The 17,851-nt window shown below is 52.2% G+C and overlaps 1 protein-coding gene across 1 annotated transcript in view; it reads right to left on the bottom strand.

Moving 5' to 3' along the window:
• The window catches only part of CORO2B (coronin 2B), a 94,667-nt gene that overhangs the window by 63,837 nt on the left and 12,979 nt on the right, over positions 1-17,851 (bottom strand). Inside the window, exon 2 of the mRNA XM_046655470.1 lies at positions 4,172-4,372. Coding sequence (XP_046511426.1) covers positions 4,172-4,372 — 201 coding nt within the window. The remainder of the gene's footprint in view (positions 1-4,171; positions 4,373-17,851) is intronic.

The following is a 17,851-nucleotide window of genomic DNA, read 5'->3' as shown; positions in this document are numbered from 1 at the left end:
CAAAATCTTTTCTGTGTTGGTATTGAATGATGTAAGAAACTGTAAGAGATTTCTATCAAACTGAGGGGAAAAACCCAGAGCTAAAATAACATAAGTTTCTGCTTCCTAGAAAAGTGACGGATGTGGAGCAGCTCATCTCTACTGCTGCCCTGTCACGAGGCGTCCTGGACTTGGCATTATTGTCATTGTTAGTTGTCAGCCCTGCCTCCCAGTCGCCCCAGCCCAGCCCGGCCCTCGCCTGCGGGCTCAGCCCTGATCACTGCGGGTGGGACACTGACGGCCTCCACAGGGGCTGCAGGGCAGGGAGCAGGCTGCCCTCACTGCTAAGCCGCCCGTCTTCAGGGCAGGGCCCTGCTCCACAAAGTCTCAGACCCCAGGCTCCTGCCTCAGACCACAGGGACCCCTAGATCACGGGCACCGCCACCTGCCGCCACCACCCCTGGCCCTCAGCACAGGTACTTCCATCTTGTTCGCATTTTCTCCAGCGAGCTCATCAGCATGTTACTCTGGGAGAAAACACTTGCAACACACATAAAGGAGAGCAGAATTGAGCTCCAGCACTGGGCGGCACGGCCTCTGAAACTTCAGGGGCTCCCTCTTCACGTCAACAAACTGCTTCTATTGTTTTTTTCTCTAAAGCACGAAATGTTGTGTTCATCTAAAAAAAGTTTAGAAAATATAGCTAAGGAAAAAAGAAGAAAATGAGAGCACTCGTGATTCCAATATTCACAGAGAACCACTTTTAACATTAGATGTATATTCTCCCAGTCTTTTCTAGATGGGTAGATGGATAGATAGATGTTGGTTTTTCTCTTTTGCTTGAGGAAGATTGTTGCTGAGCTAACATCTGTGCCCATCTTCCTCCATTTTTTTTTTAACGTGGGACGACACTGCCACAGCATGGCTTGACGAGTGGTGCTATCTCCATGCCTGGGATCCAAACCTGCGAACCCCAGGCCACTAAAATGGAGCGCACGAATTTAACCACCACACCACTGGGCCAGCCATGATGGATATTTTTTAATGGGATTAATCATATTTTATCTTTTTTTTCACTTAACAGTGTGTCATAACATTTTCTCTCGTTAAATATCCCCCTGCATCAGTGGAGGATCCCCAAGACTTTTTCAGGGACTCTGTTGGGTTAAAACTATGTTCATAATAGTGCTAAGGCATTATTTGCCTTTTCACTCTCATTCTTTCAGGAGCATACAGTGGAGTTTTCCAGAGACTGAGCAACGGGCTGAGTGCAGAACAAGGTTTGCCAAGTCAGACGTCTTCTGTTAATCTGGACCAATTTAAAGAGATTTGCAAAGGTGTAAAACAGTGCCATTCATCTAATGTTTTCTGTTTTGGAAAATATAGTTATTTTTCATAAACGTTTTTTAGGAGAAGATGGAATGGGTTTATTATCGTTATTTTAAGTTAATTAACAAATACATATTTTTGAAATTCCTTCATTTTTATTTTGAATACACTAAATATTGACAGAGATAGCCAATTTAAGCAAAAGCTCCTTGGGGGTCCTCAATAACTTTTAAGAGTGTAAAGTGATTCTGAGGCTGAACAACTGAGAACGAATGCTTGGGTGTTTCCTACTTTGTTCCCCCATTTCTTTATTGATGGACTTGCAAGTTGCTTCCAATTTTCACTATTAGAAATGTGCTGCACAAATCAAGTACTTATATAAAGTGAAAACTTCTTGAAATTAGAGACAACAATAGAAACCAACTGGTAGGCTGAGCCATCACTATCAGTCTATCATTAATCAACTCAAACAAAAGGTATCACAGAATGTGAACAAAGAAAGTTGAAAGGTATGCATACACTGAGTATGTATATATGTGTACAGACACAATGTATATTTTAGAGAGACGGACTTACACTCTGTAAAGAGTACTTTTTCTCCTGCAGTGTTTTTTATGCAGTGTTTACAAAATCTGAGCATACTCTAGACCAGTGCTACTGATGGTATAAAACTCTTTGGTACCATTGCAGAAATTGAGAGGAAGATTTAGAAGCTTTTAAGGAGGTTGAGAGAAAAATTTTATTTCTGTAGGAAATAATAAAAAATTGATGTTTGTAAAAAAAATTGAGTACTAAAAAATGCTGCAAACCCTTTTTCCTAAATATATCCTTGAGAATATTTCTGTGGGATAGATCCTAGAAGCGGAATTGCTGGGCAGGTGGACATGCATCTTTAAACTTTAAGAAATATTGCAAAGTCGCCTTTATCTACCTTTCACCAAGAGTGAGCTGTAAATTCACCAAATGCACCAAGAGTGTATTTGAGTGCCTGCTCTCTCACTCCTTTGGCAATACCAAAGATAATTACTGTTTTGAATCTTTTCCTATTTAGTAGGTTAAAAGAAACATTCTGTCTTCTGTGAATTGCTTATTCATATCCTTTGCCCATTTTCTGAGTTCTTTTTCTTATTGATTTTTCTGGAAACTTTATATTTTCTGGACTTTTGTCTCTTTGCAAATATTGTACTCAATTACGTGGCTTGCTTCTAATTTTGCTCACGTGTCTCATTGCAGTACGGAAACTTTACCTTTTTAAAAAATTTATTCTAATCTATTAGTTGTTTCCTTTACGGCTTGGAGGATTCTCGTCCTGCTTAGGAAGGCTTTCCCCATCACATGATTTTTAAAATGCTCTCCGTCTTCCTCTAATACATTTGTAGCTTTCCTTTCCTTTTCTTTTTCTTCTTTTTTTAATGTTTAGATCTTTAACCCACGGGGAATTAATTTCGTTGCAGTGCGAGGCGCTGATTGTTGACCCTTGTACGCCATCAGTGGCGTCTGGCAGGGTGCCAGCAATGGGCTCGAGCCCCAGTAAGCACCGGCCCACACGTGCTGGGGACCCGCAGGTCTGCTATGGCAGGAGCTTGGCCGGTCCCTGAGGTAGACAGATATCTGAGCCCATCTGGTTTGGGAAGGGAAGCAAGCTACATTTCAGAATCCTTCTGAGTGTGTTACAGTTGTGGTGGGCATCTGCAACGTGAGCAAGCAGAGCTGACGACTTACCTAAGAAAATGCCAAAACACCCTTAACATGCTGTGTGGTTCACCAGGAGCTTTTATGTCCATTACCTGACTCGATACCAACATCACAGATGCAGGGAGAGGAGAATTTAGGATGCCCATTTTACCGTCACAGGAGAATAAGGTGCAAGGAGGTTAAATGACATGCCTGAGGTCACACAGCCGGCAAGTGGCAGAGCCCAACTAGAACCCAGACCTCCTGCCACCAAGTCCATGGCTCCCCTCTCTGTGCCTCAGGCTCTGTCCTCAGTGTCTGTGCAGCTGCCCCCTTCAGTGGAAGGGAGGATCTGGCCTAGCCTTTCCCAAATTTGTGCTCCCTCATTGTGGGTAGGAGAGACTGGAAAAATCCATCCTCCACCACTAGCTGACAGTGGATTTCAGGAACCACGGCTTCCTGCTGCACGCGCCTCCTCCTTCCCCTGAGGGGCTTGGCGGACACTGGGAGTGGAGATGAGTCAGGCCGGGAAGGGAGAGCTCAGCCATAAACAAGCGGGACTGACAGCGAGCACTTTCCCTGAGGCGCGTGACCTCCCAGGGGCCACGGGGACTCTGCCTGAATGGCAGAGCTTCAAAATTTCATGATCCAGGCTTGGCAGATTTAATTTGCTATATTCACGGAGGCAGCCACAGAGGGGGAAACCTTTAGACAGGAGGTGGGGGATGAGGGAGAAGGTAGATTATTTCCAGCCTCTCAGTGGAGAGCTCACATGGTTTTTTAATGCGTGTCATTTTTGCACATGCCCAATGTGTCTATGGCTGGGTGCTCATCCCTTCCAGCTCCCAACCAAAAGGACATCCAGGACTGAGAACTGTAGCGCTGAACCGGCCTTGGAGATCAGGCGTCCCAATTCCTCGGGTTAAGGAACCACATGTCCCCCAAGGGAAGGGACTTGTCCAAATGCACACTTTTGGGGAGTTCTGGAAACAGATCTCGGGTCTCCTGTATCCCGGCCTGCACTTGTTCTGGTGAATCTCAGGAAAACCGTAGAGAAGGCACAGCCACTGACACAGGATGAGGAAGTAAAAGACGGGGGAAGGGGCAGAAATAAGGGCAAGAGTCCCAACAGTGAGGTTCTCCCCGCCCTGGGGCTGCAGCCCTGGCGAGGGACGTGCAAGGCGCCTACCTGCTCCAGGGGGATGACGAGAAAGGAGCCTCCTCCCGCGCTCTCCGTGACGATGGCCAGGAAGCGGGCGTTGACAGCACAGAAGTGGTTATCATGCACATTCTTGGTGATGGGGATCCCGTCGAAGCAGTGCTCCCGGTTGGCCACTTTCCCATAGACGTTCCGGAACTTGGAGCTGCGGTATTGCGGACGCCAGGACATCTGTGAGGGGCCAGGAGGGACAAGGGTCAGGCTGGTCACTGCTTCCTGAAGGGGCTGGGCTGGAGAGTGGGGAGGGGACGCTGCTCCCCAGGGATGCAGGAGGAGAGCGAGCCCTGGTGACCCCGCTCAGGGCGCAGGGAGAGGACAAGGAGCCTCCAAGAATTGCATGCCCGGTCCTGCGCTGGAGGACATGCTCTTTCAATAAAGTCCTACAGGGGCAAAGAGTGGCATGAGTGCATTCACACATTTCCTGCTGTTGGTCCACACTCCCATCCCACTTTCCAGAAAGGATGCCGGGTCCTTTCCCTTCCAAGGGAGGTACCACCTGATAGAGCAGACCATCCACCCAACAACATGTATGGGCTGCCTCCTGCGTGCAAGAAACTGCTCAATTCAGTAGGGAGGCAGAGGGAGGAAGTGGGTGTTCACAGATGGAGAGAACACTGCTGATGACCAGGGGACAGGGGAAGAAGATGTGCTCCTCTACGTGCAAGGAGGCAAAAGACCACCCATTGTCATACCCTCCTCTGGTTCTCTCTAGGACTTCTAATCCACAAGTGCACCCTCAGAAACCTCTTAGTCCTATATATCATCATCATCACTAGGCACAGAGAGGGTAAGTGACTTGTCCAAGGCCACACAGCTAAGGAGTGGGGCCATGAACACAGGTCTCCTGACTGGAAATCTGAGACTTTTTCCTATGCCAGACTACCCTTTGTAGCCAGGTTTCTCAGTGTGTGGCCCACAGATCACCTGTATCAAAATCGTCTGGGGTGGAAGAGGTTTCTGAGCCTCCCACATCACTTGTTAGAAATGCTGATTCCTGGGTCCCAATCCAGACCTCCTGAATCCAATATTTGGGGATGGGGCCCAGAAATTAGCACTTAATCCAGCTTCTCCCCTCCACTCTCAGGGGGACAGAAGCACACGGAAGTTTGGGAGCCCCTGTTCTAGCGAATGGAATGAGTGGTCCCCTCCCCAACCCTCCCCACCCATCATCAGTGACTCAGGCTCAAACCAACCAACCAACCAGCTCCTACCACACGCCTGTCCCATGCTATGCACAGCAGAGAACATGGGTGTGCACGAGGGGGTGGGGGACAATGGATGGGCCGCCCACAATGGAGTCCAGCGTCGCTGTAAGGTGGCACCTTCCTATGGGGAAGCCCCAAAGATGGGCAGCATGACACATGGAGCCCCACAGGTGTTATCCTGGCAGACACGTAACCAAGTGCAACGAGCCACACGCATGTCCCCAGCCAGGGGCGTGGCATACAGCAGGCGCTCAATAAGTGCTCTGTAAAACGAACATGCTTCTGACCCAACTTCACCATCATCTATGGTCTCTCCTTCCTGCCAAATCTCCTGAGGTGCCTTGAGTCTCCCACCCCATCTCAGGGCAGAAAGGGACAAGCTCATTTCTTCACATGAAATTTCCGAGGGGAAGAAAACAAAAGGAGCCACCACCACACAGAATCAGGAAACCCACCGAAGGAATTTGACTGAAAACAAAACTTTGCATTTGATTTAAATAAAGCCGGGAGCTCAGCTACAAAGGCCTTTCTTGAAGGAACAAGTTCAGCTCCAATGAGGAGAATCCCAGGGAAGCCTCCTCACCTTCAGGCAACCCCTCTTCCCCAGCTCTCTGGGCCCCCCACCCCGAGCCCTTCTCCTCTCCCCCAGGTCACTCTCCACTCCTCCCTACGCCCCATCCCCTGCCCACACTGTACCCCATTCCCGCCTGCCTTCTGCTCTCTCTGCCAAGTTCTGCCCAAGGCTGTTCAGGACAAAGTCTGCTGGAGAGGCCGGCTCACCGGCTGGCCGGGAGCCTGGCTGGTCACTCCTGGCTGTGTGACCCCAGGCAAGCCCCTTCCGCCCTGGTTTCTGACTCCTCATCTGGATTACATTATCGATCCCCAGAGTGGAGTTCTGGGGGCGTCATTCACGGTTCCTTTACGTGGTACAGAGATGAAGTTTTAAATTTTAGTAGTTAGTGTTTATTTTACTTTGCATCTGAAAAAATATAACTTGCATGCAAAATCCATCATTTCATGGATATTATTGCTAATAAGGCTAAGTTAAAAAATAAAGAATCAATTCAAAGAAAAATACAGCATGAAAAATATAGTATAGGTGGTTCATGGGCCTGGCAAAAATTCAATCTGATACAGGAGTGCTGGGAATCGCTCTGTCTCTTCCAGAACATTTTAGAACATTCTAGAAGATTCTAGATCTCACAGTTCCCACAGAAGAGAAAGGAGGTGGCACACTTGCTCATTCCAACCTGTTGTTCCTTGCTGGCCTGGAATGCCTTTGCCCCCCTCCTCTGCCCAGCCCAACCTCAGCCTTCAGGGCTGGACTCAACTCTGCCGGCACAGTGCGCGGCGACCTCCTCAGAACCGGAGATCCAGCACTTCCCCCTCGGCTCCTGGTCTAGACCTTTTCAGAGGCTCTCTCTTCCCGAAGGCAGGTCTCAGCTCTGTGAAGGCAGGCAGTGACCCCAGGACCTCTGAGCAGGACTGAAGACTGGTCTGTGATCTTCCTGGGCACCTCAGATGGGTCCCAGATGCCGTGGGGAGCCCTGCTGGGCACCCAGTCCTGTGACAGGCCAGCCCCTCCTTGGAGGGAGCCCAGCCTGGTGGGAGACAGACGGGAGCAGTTCAGCCTCCAGCAGAACACAAGGCCCAGGGAGCCGCTTCCTAGCCCACGTCCGTGAGCAGGATCTCAATTTCTCTCCACCCCCAGCACAGCCCGTGGCTGGGTACCTGGGAGGGGCCGAACAAGGCCTGTTGATAATGGCCCAGCTTTGTGCTCTTCCCAGGTGCAGACTTCACTGCAGGGTCTCAGGGCGGCTGTGAGGGGAAGGGTAATAAGAACTGGACTGGGAGCCACGCAGACCTAGACGCCAGTGCTGCTTCTGCTGCTGCCTAGCTGTGTGACTTGGGCAATCTCCTTGACCTCTCTGTGCCACCTCCATCTGCTCTTATACAAAGGAAGCTAATAATCCCCACTACCTCCAAGTGTGCGGAGGAGTCAGTCCCAAGCTGCCAAGATGTGCACAGCACGGCCTGGCCCCTCTCGGGACGCTCACTTAACAGAGCAGAATACGAGGCAGGAGAGGAAGGGCTGGGCTCTGTGCTGCCCACCCCCAGTCCATGTGGAACCCTCCAAAGCCCTGCAGGCTGAGAGGAGGGGCCTGGGTCCAACATGGCTGAGGGATTGACACGGGCCTCCTGGGAAACGTGCTGTCCCAGAGCTCCGAGACATCTGTGTGAGCTGGCCCGGCTGGCTCTCCGCTGCCCTCCACACAGTACCCATGTTGCCTGGGAGGAGCCAGCGACCCCTGGCTGTTTTCCCATCTGACCTCGCCTCTTCCTCCTCTCCCTCCTTCCGCCTTTTGCTCTTTCGGCCCTTTCTCCCTCTCTCCGTCCTCTCCCCAGCTCCCCAGTCCTAGGGGAGCAGACATAGCAAAGAGGCCCTGGTGGCTGAGGCTCCTGGCGGGCACCCTGGCAGCCTTCTTGCACACAGTCTGGTGGCCCCTCGCAGCCCATCTGGCTTTCCCGAGCTGGATGCTACGTCCTGGAGGACCAGGGCCTGCACTCAGCAGGCACGTTCTTCCCGTGAGCGTGGAAGTGGGGCTTCCCGGCAGGGCCTAGGATGATATAGTCCTCTCTCTTGGGAAAAACGGAGAATGTCGTCCCAAAACCTTTGTTCTCAGCATCCAGGGCACTGGCCTCTCCCCATTGGCTGGTAGTCCGGGGCTGGGTCCCGATAGAGACTCTCTTGCTGGGCCTTTGGAAAGACTGGGGGAGGGAGGCCAGGGGGCCCTTGATGAGCTGTGGTTCCTCGTCACTGGGCCTGCAGCTTCACCCCACACGAACCCCCAGCAAGCCTGCAGGGCCGAGCGCTGAACCGGGAGTCTGCGTCCTGGGCTTCCACACCCGCTCGGACTCCTACTAACCTTGGGGAAGACACTTCGTCTCCCTGAGGTGCTCCATCTCTAAAATGAGATCCATAATTTCTGACTTTATGTGGTTGTTTTAAGAATCAAATGAGATTACACAGGCGCAAGGCCCTATTCAAGATAAAATATCACTGCTGTTCCCGTGGGCCCAGCCTAATGAGAGGCGCCCTGGAAAACACCAGACGCAGACCCTGCTTTCGAGTCTCTTACAGGCCACTGCAGGGAATGAAACCGATGCCTGAGAAGTTTACGGGAATCAGACAGAGGCTTGGTGGCAAGCAGACTATAGAGAGAGTGAGTGCTACAGGAATGAGAGGTCAGGGAAGCGGGCGGATCAGGGCGGGCTTCATGGAGGAGGGGGCCATGAACTGAGACAGCACCAGGCACTGGGCACACATGGTTAGTCTCATAACCCCCAAGAAGGTTGGACCATCCTTGTTGTACAGGGTGGGAAACAGACTCAGCCCAAGTTCAGACAGTTAGCAAGCCCAGGGTTGACTTGAACCTGTCATGACTCTGCAGTCCATATTGTGTTCCTTCCAAGTGTTTTTTTTGTCTTTTTGGTGAGGAAGATTGGCCCTGAGCTAACATCTGTTCCAATCTTCCTCTATTTTGTATGTGGGATGCCACCACAGTGTGGCTTGATGAGTGGTGTACAGGTTCGTGCCTGGGATCGGAACCCACAAACCCCGGGCCGCCAAAGTGGAGTGCACAAACTTAACCACTATGCTACCAGGCCAGCCCCTTCTCCAACTTTTTATTATGAAATATTTTAACATATAAAAATAGTTGGGAGAATGGTACAATCATCACCCACCACCTAGGTTAATTATCATTAACATTTTACCATATTTCTTTTTCTGTGTGCATGTGTGTGTGTAGCTACTTATTTCTTTTCTTTCTTTTGTGCAATCATTTGAAAGGAAGTTGCAAACATCATGACTCCTGCCCTCATTACATCAGCACGCATTTCCCACAAAGGAAGCCAATTTCCTATGTTAGGACAGCACCATGATCGCACCTAAGAAAATTCACAATTCCTTGATACCATCCAATACCCAGCCCATACTCAAAATTCTCCAAAATGCCTTTTACAGCTATTCCATATTTTGAACTAGGATTGGGAGCCACGTTGCTCCCAAGTGTTTTCATTTGGTTGTGACACCTCTTGTGCCTCCTTTAAATCCAGAACACTCCCTTCACCTTTTTTTTTTTAGTGACATTGATCTTTTGAAGACATCAAGTCCGTTCTCTTAAATGTTCCAGTGATTTGTCTCACGTTGCTCTGTGACATCTTCTAAGTCATTCCTGTATCCCCTGTAACCCTGAGGAGTCAGGTGTAAAGCCTTGGTTTGATTCGGGTTAAGGATGCCCCTGTTACTATTCGCTTGGCTTTGGTGGGGGTGAGGATAGAGAGGAGAGGGCAGAGCATGTGAGCATGCGCCTGCTCTCGGTGGCGGCAGTGAGGGGCCCAGCTGGCCAGTGCTGAGGGTTTGTTCTGGAGGTTGGTGCACAGAAGCCTGGAAGGCTCGGGAGGCTAGATCAGGCACAGGCGCACAGTGTGGGCCAAAGCAGGGCGTCTGCAGGCCCTGGAGGTCTGACCTTTCCGCCCGAGGTTACTAAGAGGCTGACTTCAGTCTGAGGTCACACACTTGGGGGCGCGGGCAGGAAGCAGAAAAGACTCCTCCCTATGCCGCCCGGGGGAGGAGGCCACACCGAGGCTGGCACTGGAGGAGCTGCCCAGGCCTCAAGGGAAGTCAGAGTGGGCAGCCAAGAGGGGACCTGAAAATGTGGCCCTTTGCCCTTTGCCCCTCACCCCCACGGCCAGCCTAGATCCTGGTGGATTTCCCACCAGCTAGTTCTACTGAGGGGAGGACACTCTCTCTCTCTCTGAACCTTTCAAGAGCAATGAGCACAAGATTGAGACACATTTGAGCTCCCCCAAAGGAAGGACTTTCTTAATGGTTAGAGCTGCCTGAGATGGAAAAAGAAGCTGCCTTGACAGATAATGAGCTTCCCAACACTGGAGGCGTTCAAGATTTCAGTGAGTGACCTCTGGTCAAGGGCAACAGGGAAGAAAGGATGGGACTAGATGGGCTCCCAGCCCCCAGATAAGAGAGTTCCTCTACTTTATTAAAGACACCTTGTTGCAACAGAGAGGAGCGTTGGGGTGGGAGCGTACCAGCAGCCATCCCAGGTCTGCCACCCTGGCCAGGGACCTTGCTTCTCTGTAAAACAGGGATCATAATGCCTCCCACTCCCACTGGGTAGCAGTGACCCTGAAAGACAAGGGCTCCGGTGACAAGTGCCATCTCCCCCTAGGGCATCCCACAGAGGAGATTATGCTTTGCCACTTGCTTCCAGCTTTAGGTATTGTATGTTTTCTCTCTTTGGTTACCGGATTGTAAGTTATCAGATCATCCAACTCCTTCTGGCCCTGCACAGCCCCACCGCCCTGCACAGCCCCACGGGCCCAGGCCGGGTCCAGGTTCCTGTCTGGCAGGAGCCTCTGAGTGGCTCTGCCTGAGTACTCTGTCAGGTCGGCAGGAGGGCAAGAGCCAAGGTCAGGTTCATGCCTGCTTCCCTGGACGCCAGGCTGGTCTCCCTCAGAGCTCGCCCAGGGCTGTGACTCAGCCTGCTGAGATGCTGAGGTCCATTTTCAGGGGGATGCTCCAGCCCTGCCCAAAGGATGCGGTCTGTCCCCTGCCTCCCCCCATTAGTGCTTCTGGGTCAAAGCTCTTCCTCTTCATTGTGTGTTCTTCTCATCATGCAGCCCCATCTCCTTGGGCTCCTTGTCACCAGGACACAAGGCCTCTGAATTCAGCACAGCTCTCAGGCTGGGGCTGAGAGAGTCTCTGTGGCCGACAGCACAGAATCGGTAAGGGGACCAGTGGCTGTGGAACTGTCCCTAAAAGCCCACCCACAGCCACAGCTGTGACCCTCTGCAGACACCACCTCATTCACCAACCCCCCAGCTGACCAGTGGGCGGAGCTGGGCAGACACTATAATCCCATTGAAAATATAGCCTATATATACGACTAATTTGAGGCTCAGAGGGGTTAAGAAACTAGCCCAAAGTCACAAGCTGTAAAAGCGGCAGAGCAAGACTTCAGCCAAGAACTTCTGACTCCTGATCTACTGTTTATTCCAATCTAATACACATCTTCTCCTCCTCTGGGCTCTCTACTCAAACTCTTACCCTCCACCCTTGCTCCATATACTGAAGGGCACTACACAGAAGTGTAAAGAAACTCTATAGTAGTCAGGGTTTTTAGAGTCAGAAAGAATCCAAAGGTTTCTATCTTGCCTCTGCCATTTGTTAGCTGTGTGACTTTAGACTAGTTACTCAACCTTTCTGAGCATCAGTTTCTTTACTTGTAAAATGGGAACAGTGTCCGTTGCCCAGCTCACTGGATGCAATGAAGTGACCAAATGCAAAGTGCCTGGCAAGGTGTCTGGCCCAGGGTGGGTACCACCCACTAGCTCCACCCTCTCCCCTTCTCCTGCAAGGGAGAGGCTCTGACCTGAATTAAGTATTTACTTGGGGAGGCCAGGCTCTGCCAGGAGGAGGAGGGGGCCGGCTGGGCTGGGCCAAGGGTCAGGAGGTGGGAGGGCAGGCTCTGGCCTCCAGATGTGCCCAGCTGCTGGCCCGCTCCCTGGCGGCGTCTCCCCAGGCCCAGGGCCAACCCGGTTTCCCTCGAGATGGGAGGGTCCGGAATGAAGAGTATTCATTTCACAGCTGAATGGCCCTTATAGACTCTTAAGAAATGGAGGCTGGCTTTTTGCTCCTCTGAGATAATCACTACGTACACTCCACATGGAAGCAAATTGTATCCTGTCCTCGGGTCCCGAGAATGATTTATTGCGGCCAGCAGGCGCAGTTTCTAGACGATGATGGCTAAAATTCAGTCCTTTAACTGGAATGGAAAAACGTACCAGGGCAGTTTTTCTCTTGTCTCCAGCTCAGGTGAGGGGGCAGCTCAGGGCAATATACTTGGGGGAGAGCTGTCAGCTGAGGGAGCCCAGGAGCCCCCGGGATCTGCCCTGGCGACTGCTGGGCACTCGTTCCCAGGCGGCTGCCCATCCGGATCTGTGGCAGAACCTCTCTTTGTCCCACTGCTGTCGGAGAAGGGCTGGCGTTTTCACTCTGGTTTGGGTCACTAGCTGTGTGACCCGGGACAAGCCACCTTCCCTCTCCAGGCTCAGTGTCCTCTTGGGTGAAATGTGGGTATCAACCGCACCTGCATCCTGGAATCCCTCTGAAGATGGGAGAGGAGAACCCGGGGGAGGGGCTTTGCAAATGGTGTGCGGCTCTCAGGACGGCAGATATACTCTCGACATCTCCGTCGCATTCGCCTCCGACATTCTGGGTCCCTGAGCGACAGCCGGTCACTTGTTCCTCCCGCATCTCTGAGCCAGTTCTGCTTTCCCGAGCCCAGGGCTGGGCACACAGGAGGAACAGTGCATGATCCCAAACTGGAGGGAGCAGCAGTGAATCTGCCGCAGCCCGAGAAGCTCCAGGGCCAGGCGGTAACTACGGAGATGGACGCTAATCTTCAGTTTCCTCCTCTGTAAAATGAAAGGCTATGATCTTACCTTTTTAGTAATAAATATTACTCAGAATTCCAAAGGTAAAATGAGCAAAGTCAGAGCTATTTGCGTTCAAGTCTAGCAGGAAGCTGGCAGCACCTTCAAGCCATGGTCCTGGGACTGCCCTGTGGAACCCGGGGCCCACACGGAACCCAATTTGAGAACCTCTGGTGTGAGGAAAGATGCCAGAAACCTGCCTTCCAGCTGGCTCAGCCACTAACTCGCTGGGGACCCTCAGGCAGATCCTGGCTCTTCCCCCACAGGCGTTTGGGCCATCACCCTACCCTCCAGCTCTGCCATTGCATGGTCTTCCTGGTTCTCACTGGCTTCCAGAACTCTGAGGAGAACCCCAGCATGAAGAAGCCACATACCTTCTGTCTGAGTTCTCCGCACCCTACGCCACGGCCAGTTTTCGCAGGGGCGCAGGGTGGAGGAGGCTGCCTCACTGACCCCGTCCCACTTTCAGGCCAAGAGCTCGCAGGGTCAGGAGAGCGGACTCTGTGGCCAGTGACCCGTGTGCCAGTCCTGCTCCACCTCCCCCAGGCCGACCTCCCTGAGACTCAGTTCGCTGTATCCATAGCATGACCTCCTCGCGAGGGTGCCATCCCCCTTCTTGGAATGCTTCTTTTCTCACTTCCTGCAGGTCTTTGCTCAAAAGCGACCTCTCAGTGAGACCTTCCCTGAGCATGTCATTATCAACACACGACATATTTCACTACTCTGGTCATGCCCTCCTCCCCCAGAACGTCAGCTCCAGGAGGGCAGGGCTTCCTGTCTCTTCTGCTTCCTGCTGTATCAGCAAGGCCTACCAACAGTATTTGGTGCGTGGTAAATGCTAGAAGAACGTACCTGCCATGGGTCTAGGGCAGTGGTGTGCTGGTGAGTGGTTAACAACCAGCTCTCTGAGGCAGACGGGAGCCCTGATACAGTGTTGGCCAATTTCCATGGTGTAAGTACTCTCACCACGGCTATTTCAAGGTCCCCATGTGGCATCACTGCATGTGTCGTTGGGCTAGAGTTAAACTGCAATGGAAATAAGATGACAGGAAAAGAGGTAGGTGCCACTGAGATAGACAGCGAATGGAAGATCACATGAACTGTATGGTTTTTACGACTTCCCCCAGGACAGCATCTCTCAGACCCCTGGTCTGGTGATCCCCTAACCTGGCTATGCATCGGAGTCGACTGAGGAGCATGTTAGGAAGGCACTATCTGTAGACACTAGTGTCAGAGAATATCTGCTCTAGCCGATCCACCTAAGAACAGGCCAAAGCTGGACCGTCCCACACGGCAGCTACCAGCCACATGCCAGTGTTTACATTCAGAGTCACTGAAGTTAAACCAGATTAAAAATTCGGCTCCTCAGACTAAGCGTTACATTTTGAGGGCTCACTAGCCACATGTGACTAGTGGCTACCATATTGAACAGCACAGATTACAGAGCATTTCCATCACTGCAAACAATTCTATTGGACAGCACTGGTAGAATATTAATTAGCCCCCCAAAGGTCACATCCTAGAAGAAAGAACCAAACTGAACCTCCACACCTGGGAGCTCCTGGCTGGGATGCACAGGGACCAAGGAAAGCCATGACCTGGAGTCACCCCAGTGACTTTCTCTCCATCCCCCGCAAATGTGGACTGCCCGGGTTCCAGGGCAGCTCTCCTAAGAACCCTCAGAGCCTCTCGGGCGGGCCCTCAGTCTTCTCAACCACGAAATGGAGATTCCTCCCCTCCACCGAGCTCTGTTCGGCCTCCCTTACACTATCAAGCAGCAGATCAAAGTCAAGTGGGAATGAACAAGGCTGGGATGGCGCCTTCTCAACAGTCTGCTGAAGGGAGGGTAAGATCCAGCCTGTGTGGATGCTGCACTCTGCCCATCCCCCAACACAAGTCCAGCCAGACACGGAGTCTGTTCCTGGAGCAGCCTCTGCCCTGAATCCCCGCTGCCTTTCCCGCTCTGCTGAGAGCACCGGACATGTGAAGAGAAGGCTGCCGGCCTCCTCTGCTCCACGCTCTTCCGGAGAGCTTGCCACCTCCCCCTGAGATGGCCCCTGAGCTGGGAAGTGTTTCCTGAAGCCCCCAGATTCTGTCCTGTGATCCCCTTTTCCTGGCTCATCACACTAATAACAACAGCCAACATTTATCGAGTGCTCACTGTGAGCCAAGAATTTTACATTCATTATATCCTGTAATCCTTATGACAACCCCAAGGACCACCATTATTCCCATTTACAGATGCAAATGGGCTTGCCCAACATCTCTTAAGTGGGCGAGCTGGGATCTGAGCTCAGACCTGACACCAGGTCCTCAGCCACGCTGGATGTTATGAGGGCAGGGACTGAGTCTCACTCTGACTTATTTTTCCAGGACTTACCACTGGGCTGAGTAAATGTTTACTGAATACACGAATGAGTGAAGGAACAGGACAGGGATAAGGAAGCGTGACCCTGACTCTTCCTCTCAAAGCCTCTAAAAGCCCCTGTGGTACTCCCAGATATAAACCTCGTCCATCCGCTTATCTGCAGGACCAGATCCCAACTTGTAAGATGCGGCCTGGGCAGAAAGCCGGGAGAAGGAAATGTCTGCCTCCCTATGGGCCTGACTTTTCCTACATGTAGTCTTGAAACAAAAAGGCTTTCACAGAACCATACCCTGCCGGATCTGAAAAGGACCCTTGGGTCCACTAAAATCCAGCCTCTCATTTCACAGACTGAGGGCCAGAGAGGGGAAGTGACTTGTCTAAGGTCACACAGCAAGGTCACCTGATGACCAGTCCCCATTGCAAGCCTCCTTTCCGGGAGGTGGTGGGACATGGTGCTGCCACCTCTTCCCTGAGGCCAACCCAGAGTGGAGTGTCTGAGGCAGGGAGGCCCCATCCTGGGAAGCACCCACCCCCCACGGGGGTTCTGAGTTCTGTGTTTCTCTGCACAGTGCAGCAGGGGCGGTGGAACTCAAAGCACAGGCCCAACAGATGGTTTCTATTTGCAGCCACCGAGCCTGGTCTGTGCCAGACTCCTGACCTATTTTGAGGAACTGAGGGCCCCACTGGCTCAGGGATGGCCTCCCACTCGTACCCCTTAACCCACAGTTTGGCAGGAAATCAGATGGGTGGTTCAAGGCCAGTGGAGATGGGGTGTGGAGGAGGAAAACCTTTGAAAATGAGGCTAGGGTGGGTATCTGCAAGCCTGAACTCTAGAGAAGAGATCCTCAGAGTGTGAGGCCCCGGCAACCTGGAGGATTTGTGGAAATTCAGGTTCCTGGGCCCCACCTCTGCCAGCAGGATCGCACCCTCTGGGAGCGGGCTGGGGAATCTGCATTTGAACCAAGCTCCCAGGTGATAACCAAGAACACTGGTTAGAAATGCAGAATCGCAGGCCCACCAGGGACTGAAGCAGAATCTACCATTGGAGAAGATCCCAGGTGATTCGCAGGAGTGTTAAAGCTGGGGAGCACGGCCGGTCTTCAGCACTTCTCAAACTTGAGCTTGCATCCGAACCACCTGGGGGCTTGTGAAAACCCAGATGGCTGCCCACACCCTGGGTTTCTGACTCAGGAAGTCTGGGGCAGGGCCCAAAAATGAGCATTTCTAACGAGTTGCCAGGTGATGCTGAAGCTACTTAAGTCCCTGAGCTGTAATGCAAGCAGCATTGTGTCCTCTGAAGCCCTAGCTCATGACCTTTCATAAGTCGCTGGCCTCTCTGAATTTGTTTCTCCATCTGTACAATGGATATAATTCATAGCTTTTTCCTAGAACAGCTGTGAGGCTCCAATGAAATAAAGGGTGTGAAAGTGCTTTGTGGACTGCTATAAGACACTATTATGAAAATCAAGTTGTACCTTAACAAGTCTTTGAGGTGCTCTCATTTGCCTGTCACAGCCACCCTGCTGTACAGTGAGGTCAGTCAAAGAGCCAGGCCTCATGCGTTCCTCGAGGGCCTTCTGCATTCCTGGACTGCCGAGCACAAGACCGGCTGTGCGGCAAGTGCTCCACAAGGGCTGCGGGAATGCAACCTGGGATTTCTCATCTCAGCTCCATTCTCTTTCCACTGCGGCCTCTACTCCTCACACTCTCCTTTGTGGCCCCCCGGCCTCTTGGTAGGACAGGCCAAGCAACTTTTTTAAAAAAAGATTGTTTGATAGCCGAGGCTAAGGCTGAGCTGGCAGATGCCGGGCACCCCCAGGGCCCCTCAGCTGTGAAATACCCGCCTGACTCCGGGGATGACTGGGCACCCTGTCTTCAGAGCGCCCGGCCCAGGCCCCGGCACACGGCGGGCGTGCCCTCGATGCAGGGGTCCTCCAGCTCTGCCTTACTGTGCAGGCATCCCCAAGCCAGGGCTGTTTGGGGTTCACGTGTTTATAGTCAGATCGAGCTCGGGCTGACGCTGCTCCCCGTCTACTAACGCTCCTAAAACAACGTGTTGCGTATGCCTGCTGGGCACGAGGGAACACAGCTGCCCGTGGGGTGGAGTCCCATGGGCTTCCCCCCAGCCCTGCAGAGGGACCCTACACGTTGGTTCCGGTAGCCAGGGAACCCTCAGACCACCTGCCTTACAGATCAAGAGCTTGGCTCCCTGTCACCTGGCACTGCAGGAAAAGATGGGCTGATAAGCTGTCCCTGGGGGAACGTGGTAAGCGGCTCGGGCCTTCCTCTTCCCAAGAGACAATTTCTCTAAACGGCCACCAGGGACGGCAGGGAGGAGAAGCATGGCCTGTGCGCTGGTGTAGTGTCTCTGTCAGAGACCAGAGGAAGCCGGCCCATCCCTCAGAGCCCCGGCTGAGAAAGGGAAGGAGGAAAATCCTTACATTACCGTGATCATCTGGGGTATAAGAGAGTGAGGTCATCGACCTGCCCACAGAAATAAACTCCTTGCATTGCTTACCCTCCACTGCCCCCAAGAGATGTGTGTGTGTGTGTGTGTGT

Source organism: Equus quagga, chromosome 2, assembly GCF_021613505.1.
Source record: "Equus quagga isolate Etosha38 chromosome 2, UCLA_HA_Equagga_1.0, whole genome shotgun sequence".
Taxonomy (NCBI): domain Eukaryota; kingdom Metazoa; phylum Chordata; class Mammalia; order Perissodactyla; family Equidae; genus Equus; species Equus quagga.
Note: the sequence above shows the minus strand (reverse complement) of the source record. Positions and strands in the feature narration are given on the sequence as shown.